General features: G+C 43.6%; 1 protein-coding gene across 3 annotated transcripts in view; it reads left to right on the forward strand.

Annotated features, from left to right (window-relative positions):
- The window catches only part of TTF2 (transcription termination factor 2), a 39,943-nt gene extending 35,838 nt beyond the window's left edge, over window positions 1-4,105 (forward strand). For 2 of the 3 annotated variants that reach the window (XM_025453398.3, XM_049095535.1), the window contains 2 exons: window positions 537-611; window positions 3,280-4,105. In XM_025453398.3, coding sequence (XP_025309183.1) covers window positions 537-611; window positions 3,280-3,424 — 220 coding nt within the window. In that variant the 3' untranslated portion in view covers window positions 3,425-4,105. Of the gene's footprint in view, window positions 1-536; window positions 612-3,279 lie in introns of those variants that run through there. The other variant, XR_007402933.1, reaches the window with a different exon arrangement.
- The last annotated feature ends 3,428 nt before the right edge of the window (window positions 4,106-7,533 follow it).

Genomic DNA, 7,533 nt, shown 5'->3' on the forward strand with positions numbered 1-7,533 from the left:
TAGAAAAAAGGAAAGAAATTAAGTCTCTTTAGTTGAATCTCAGAATATTAAAGTTGAGAAGGGTGTTTCCTGTCATCATTAGGCAGCCCTGGCAGAGGGATGAGGTGAGGTGACTTGCTCGAATTCATCTAACTAGTTAGGGAGTGAATTTGCACATTTGTTTCACCTGTGCTACCCAGAGTTGTTCAGCTGATGGTGGTGCTGAGTTTCCATTGGCAGACTGACCTGTGTCTTTCATTTGAGGGCAAGAAGGTGTCTGACTTTCAAGGTCAGCGTAGCCACAGACAGGGATTTATAGACTCTAAATATTTGAGGCCAGATGATACCTTTCTGACTTTGCAGGCCACAAAGGTCTCTGTCCCGGATTCTCCATTGTGGGTTTTTCATTTGTTTGCATTGTCAACCCTTGAAAACCCGTGACTGCCATTTGTAGCCCCAGAGCCATCCAGAAACAATTGCAGGCTGACTCTGCCCAGGGGACTTGCCTACCCGGTCCAGGGCATCCGCACCTTTGAGCTTTGCCTCTCTTCTAACAGGAATCCATCACTGGAGGACCAAGCCTGTGACCGAATTTACCGGGTGGGGCAGCAGAAAGATGTTGTTGTGCACAAGTGAGTAAAAGCCTGCCGGGACCTAGGCCCCTTCACAAGCTTTACTTTTGTGAAAGCCTTTCTTGGGTAGTGTTTTAATAGGATGTCAAGTATTTGGTGAGCGCTTGACTAATGATGTTCCTGAGGCCTAGCCTCCTTGGGACTCTCAGGCCAGAGAGAGCACAAAGCAATTTGGGGGTGCCCTAGGGGTTGGTTCCTGCAAGAGAAAAACAAGCTCGTGTATTAGGGCTACAGAAAGTACCCTCTTCCTCATCCTTTACTTATTAATTTTCTTTCTTTTTAACTTGTATTTTGGTGTAACTTCAGATATGTAGAAAAAGAATGTAAGTTCTTAAAAAGAATAAAATCCCCAAAAACCTTGTTTGTAAAAATAATACCAAAGTATTCTCGTGTGCCTGTACCACGTATATATGTACATGTAAACTTTTTTCTGGACCATCTGAGAGTCAGTTGCAGCCATTGTGTTCCTTTACCCTTAAATAGTTCAAGGTACCTTTCCTTAAAATAAGGACATTCTCTTAAATAAGCACAGGAAAATGCCTGAAATCAGAATGTTCACACTGATACAGTACTGTCATCTGAGCTCTGGACTTTATTCTATTTTGCCACTTGTCCCAGTGATGTCCCTTACAGCAAAGGAAAACCCTAGATCCTACATAGCATTCAATTGTCATGACTCTTCTGTCTCCTTTAATCTAGGACAATACCTTGGTCTGTCTTTGTGTTTTATGACATTGACCTTTTTGTAAGGCACAAGCAGGTGATTTTGTAGGATGTCCCCCTCTTTGGGACCTTCTTCCCTTACAAGCAACCATCAGCCTTAATGCTATAATCTGTTCCAGCAATGGACCTCTTTTTCTCCTTCCTTTTCAGGCCAGGTTTCCTGAAGAATTAGAAATTACTGATTGTCTTTTCTTGCTTACCTCTCCTTCGTTCCTTAACCTTTACAGATCCTCTACCTTTCAGGGCTGTCGTTCCACTACAGGCCATATGTGAATGCCACAGTTTGCCAAATACAGCAACCGTGCTAGTTTCCTGGTGGTTAGCTCTCCCCTCACCCTGTATGCAGCTCCCTTAATAATCCTGTCTACTCCAGGAAGTTCAAAGTCTGAACCTTCATTCCATCACGTCAGACCTAGATACCCAATCCCTGCTAGCTATCTTGAGTGTGCACATACTTGCCCATTATTCATTCACTCATGCTTTCATCTCATCCAGCTCCTAAAACTAACACCTATTGAGTATTCACTATGTAGCAAATACTATGGCATGTTCCAGGAACTCAAAATATCACAGACTGAAATGAGATACCACCTCCTATCTCTTGATGCTTCTGAACATGTGAATAGTATCCCTGTAACTAATCCTCTAGATTAGGTACAGATTAGGTTCCTCTCTTTTCCTCACTTTTCATATACCAAGTCCATTACTTTTATTTTCTAAGTGTCTCTTAAAACCGTCTCCTCCTTCCCATCCACACTACCACTTCCCTTTTTCAATCCAAATTTCTTAGCACAAGGGTGGCCCCGGTGGTGCAGTGGCTTAGCGCCGCCTGCACCCTGAGGTGTGATCCTGAAGACCTGGGATCGAGTCCCACATCAGGCTCCCTGCATAGCCCGCTTCTCCCTCTGCCTGTGTCTCTGCCTCTCTTTCTCTATGTGTCTCTCATGAATAAATAAATAAAATCTTAAAAAATAATAATAATAAATTTTTTAGCACGATATGCAAAGCCACTCATGATCTGGCTCCCACCATCCTCTTGAGCTTTTGCCATTGCTCTGCCACATGGTGGAGTCCTTTGGACTTTTTTCCTGGCCAGACTGGACAACCTGCTCTTCCTCCAACATAACCATGTTCTAAACTCAGCCATGGTTTTACCACATCCCCGTTCCCTGGGACACCCTCCATTTTATCTGGCAAATTCTTGCTCATCCCACAAGTCACACATTAGAAGTTAAGTCTTCAATGGAGCCCTGCCAGCACACTGTAGATGTTTCCTTTTACTCTCTGCACACACCGGACATATTTCTACAGCACTTTCAAGCTCATGTTATTGTTTACTTGCATGCCTCTCTTCCCATGTTCTCTTCGAGAGCATCTCTCCATCCCTACACCTAGCATAGCACATGGCATATCATAAATGCTCAGTCAATACTTGTTGCATGAGTGAATGATAAACAGTGGCATTTCTTCAGGTTGCAAAACCTGTTTTCAATGTGAATTAGCTAAGAAATAAGATGCTGTATTTAGAACAGCACACATACACCTGGCAGAAATTTGATAAGCTTTAAGGCCTTCTGACTTGATCAAGGTTGAGATTTTTGGGTGAACACTGGATGGATCTCTGCCCGTTTTTTGGAGAGGGATATTGTTTGCTTATTTTGCTATTTTTCAATTACCTTAGCTTCAGAAAGAAATGAAAGATAATTTTAGTTGTGTCATTTTAAATGGGCATGTATTTAGATCAAGGTTATTTGCGTCTCGTGAACATGGAGTTTTTAGCCAAACCTAAGAAAACTTAAGTCAGGGAAGAAATCTCATGTAAAATCTGAAGCATTAATAGAAATTTGAATATGTTATTAAACATGCTGTTTTGATTTTTTTGATTATTTGCTTATTTGTTTTTGTTTTTGTTTTGTGTGTGTGTGGTTTCTTTTTTTTTTTTTAGATTTATTTGTGAGGGAACCGTGGAAGAGAAGATCTTACACCTCCAAGAGAAAAAGAAAACTTTGGCCAAACAAGTCCTATCAGGATCTGGCACATCTGTCAAGAAGCTCACTTTGGCTGACCTCAAAGTCCTTTTTGGCATCTAACTTCCTGTTTCTAGGGCTCAGGGTAATGGCTTTGAGGGTTAGTGGTAGGGTCTGGGATAGTGACCTGCATATGGCCCTCTGAGCCCTCCTCAGCTTCTCATTTCACTGGCAGGCTCTCTAGGCCCTTCCAGGGAAGGGGGCACCGTCTTTCCCCGGAATTGGGCGCCAGTTATCCCATTAATCACTTGGTTCATAAGTCATTGTAATCAACTTATTTCAGGGCGACTGAGAAGCCAAGAAATTACTTCAGAAAAAGGGACGTGCTTAGAGTTAAATATTTTGGAAAACAACACCAGGGGAGCATTAAAAAAACTTCAGTAAAAGCTCCAAAGCCCTCTGTTGCCTTTTTCTTGTCAGCTCAGTGGGAACCAGTGTTACTGCTCTTTCCAACACTGGCTCCATGCAGTCTCTCCCTATTTGCTGCCAGGGAGGCTGCCCCTTTTGCCACGTCTTGGGGCAGGGCAGAGAGTGAGCCCCAAGGCCAGGCCTCTGCCGCTGCCTCTGACCAGACCGTTGTGGCACCCCAGCGCCATAGCAAGGAAGTGCTTCACCCATAAATAGATGTCTGGTAGGGTTTCGTTGTACCCGCCAGTATCTGCTATCATTTCACTTTGTGTTGTTCCGGCGTTTCCTGTTGCTAGAGTATCATGTGCTGCTTGTAAAATAAAATTTACTACCTGACATTTTTAAGGTTTTATTTATTTATTCATGATAAACACATAGAGAGGCAGAGACATAGGCAGAGGGAGAAGCAGGCTCCCTGCGGGGAACCCGATGCAGGACTCGATCCCAGGACCCTGGGATCACGCCCTGAACTGAAGGCAGACGCCCAACCACTGAGCCACCCAGAGGTCCCAAGACAGTGGATTCTTGAGATGGAATCTACTCCTGGTGCAGACACTTTGAAGATTGTTGAAATGATGACAGAGGATTTAGAATATCACATAAACTTTGTTGATAAAGCAGCTGCAGAGTTTGAGAAGATTGACTGTAATTTTGAAAGAAGTTCTGTTGTGGATAAAGTTAGCCAACTGCGTTCTGTGCTACAGAGAAATCCCTCATGAAAGGAAGGGTCAATCGATGTGACAACCTTCACTGTCATTTTTAAGAATTGCTGTGACCACCACCCTCATCAGTCAGCAGCCATCAACATTGAGGCAAGAGCCTTCACTGACCCCCTGAAAGTTCAGATGATGGTTAGCATTTTTAGCAATAAAAGGGTTTTTTTCAAAAATTCTATTTATTTAGAGAGAGGTCAGGCGAGTCGGAGGAGGGGCAGAGAGAGAGGGAGAGAATCTCAAGCAGACTGCACTGAGCAGGGACCCCATGCAGAGCTCCATCCCACAACCTGAGTTCACGACCCAAGCCAAAACCAAGAGTCGGATGGCCACCCAACTGACCCACCCAGGTGCCCCAGCAAATGGGAAATTTTTAAATTAAGATATATATATTATTTGTTAGACATACTAGTGTTGTACAGTTAATAGACTGTAGTATAGTGTAAGTATAATTTTTATATGCACTGGGAAACCAAGAAATTCATTTGACTCCCTTTCCTTTGATATTCACTGTAATGTGGTCTGGAAACAAACCTGCAATATCTTAGGTATGCCCTGTGTTTGCATCTTTACAAATTGACAGTATTTGTAGCACATACAAATTCAGGTCAAATTCTCTCAAGGCATCATGGTCCACATCAAGATTCCAGACCATCACAGAAGTCACAGTGAGTATTGGGGGGCCCATGATCATCCTACTAGTACAGAAGAATCTGGCTTCACCTTTGAACCCTGCTGAAAGCCACTTCATTGGGCAACTGAGACCATCAGAATAAAGCCAGGGTTCACAGGTAGCTGTTCTAAGTCACACACCCAGCTGATAGAGAACAGGGTCATATTCTACAAAGATGCATTCCTAGAGCATGAGAGAGGGTCATTCTTTGATTTAGTATTGTATCATTTAGCGTTTTTATAATCCAACAAATGTGTGCTTGACCGTGTAGCAGAGAGAATGCTGTATGTTCACTAACCCATTTCCTCTCTTGGGTCCCCAGAGAGACTACATTTCCCAGTGTTACTGCAGTTACATGGATCCATATAACTGAGTTCTAGTCCATGGAATGAGGAGAGAGGTGATGTAAGTCATTCCTTACCTCCCCTCAAACTGTGAGTGATTCATCACTGTCTCTTCCCTCATTGGCCCACTGGGTGCAAAGGAACTGATGGAAGCCTACGAGGCCCTAGAGAAGCCACTAGATTATGGATTCTTAGCCACTTTTGGGGCATAGACCCTTTCGGTGGACTAACAAGCCTCGGTTACTGAATGACAGGCACAAAGCCTGCATGTGTGTCGCCCTCCTCACCCCTGCTCACCCACATGGCGTTATCACATGATCAAGAAATAATATTTTTTTTAAGCCACTGAGATTTTGGGGTTGTTCACATAGCAGTTGGTACTTTAATACAAACTCTTGAGACTTGCATACTTTGGGAAACTTCATAGTTCCTTTTTCCCATTAGCAAGCATTTCTAAAACACATCTGCTAATTTCTGTGAGAAGGCATTGTAGTTCTCCTAGATGGAACTATTCATGCCATCCTTGAGTCAGGGTTGGGAGATGAAACCTTTAACCCAGTCACAGTATGGGTGGAGGCTCTAGAGGCTGGGTAAACAAAGGTGCTCTCTCAAGACAAGGTCTAAAGACCTACGAAGGTGACAGCATGGCCCCATCAGAAGAGTTCTCATGTAGAATTCAGTCTTCAATTGAGTTCCAAGGTTTTCTTTGCTGGGGGCATAGACTTGAAAAAGATCGTTAACTTCTCTGCCCTCTGGTTGCCCCATTTATAAAGTGGGCACTGTTTGCAGAACTCAGCAACTACAGCAAGGTCCCTGATGTGATCAGGAAATGAGATTGCAAGTTATAAGATCATCACACTAGGGCAAAGATACAGTCCCCAAATAGCAGTACCTCCCAGGCCAGCAAGGATGTACAATCCCTGGCCCTGTTCTCCGCTGATTAATAACTAGGCTAGCTATAGATTCCCCGGGCACCTCAGCTCTTTCATCTGTAAGATGTATGGATTAGCATATATCTCATGCTCCACTGGAATTTAGTAACTAGTAACAGTAAACACTACAACCTGTTTGACAAGGTGGATGTCAGTCATGTCAGGAGACAAATTATATGAACACCGTGCATTCCAAGCATTGTTTAGGAGAGAAGCACTGTTAACTTTGAGGTTCAAGCATTTTTGCTTCAGTTTGGGAGACGGATGCAGGGATTTATAACCTCTAATCTTCAGGTATTCAGAGCCCATTGACCTGTAATCTGCTCTAAGATTCTTTCTAGTCCCTTAAACAGTTTCTCTGGTGTTCTTGTTGGGATTTTAAACTGGCAGAGCCACCTGATTATGTCTTGGGTAAGTGTTCCTGTACCAGTGAGATTCTATTGAGGTGTGGATACAGAAAAAGTTGGAACCATTGTCTCAATGGGATGGAATGTACCAAACCATGGCATTCTTAAATCCTAGTCCTTGAGTGGAAATTTCTCAGGAACTAATATAAGTAGCACTCTGGCGTCTCAGGCTTATATTCATTTATCTTAGTCCATTTCTTAAGGCTGGGCATGACAGGGTGCATCCCTGCACCCGCTAGCAGCAAGCAGTATCCCACACTAGTGATCTAATGGAAGTGCTGCCATTGCCAACCAGCCTTCCAACCACCTACTGCCGGATGTTCTTATGGCTGACTGCCTTCCTTACCAGACGTGGGCAAGGACAAAATGATGTCATCAGTGCTTTTATAAGCTGTAAAGTGGCGTACAAGTGTTAGTGTTACTGCTGTGGGACTGGATCTGGGAATATGAGAGTAAGACAGCAGCATGGGTGCAGCTGAAAGACAGATGGTGAGCATCTGTCACTGAAGCGCAATACCACGGAGTACCCAATTTACAAGCGATTGCTCATATGACAGATTTGCCTTCATGGCACGCTTATAGTTTGACTTCTCTAGCAGTGTTGATCAAAAAAGGGCACTGTGAGTGCCCTGGCTGGACAGGATCCTGTACCCTTTAAAAATCCATCCAAGGCAGAGAAAGCATTTGACAAAATA

This window comes from Canis lupus, chromosome 17 (assembly GCF_003254725.2).
Source record: "Canis lupus dingo isolate Sandy chromosome 17, ASM325472v2, whole genome shotgun sequence".
NCBI classification, from domain to species: domain Eukaryota; kingdom Metazoa; phylum Chordata; class Mammalia; order Carnivora; family Canidae; genus Canis; species Canis lupus.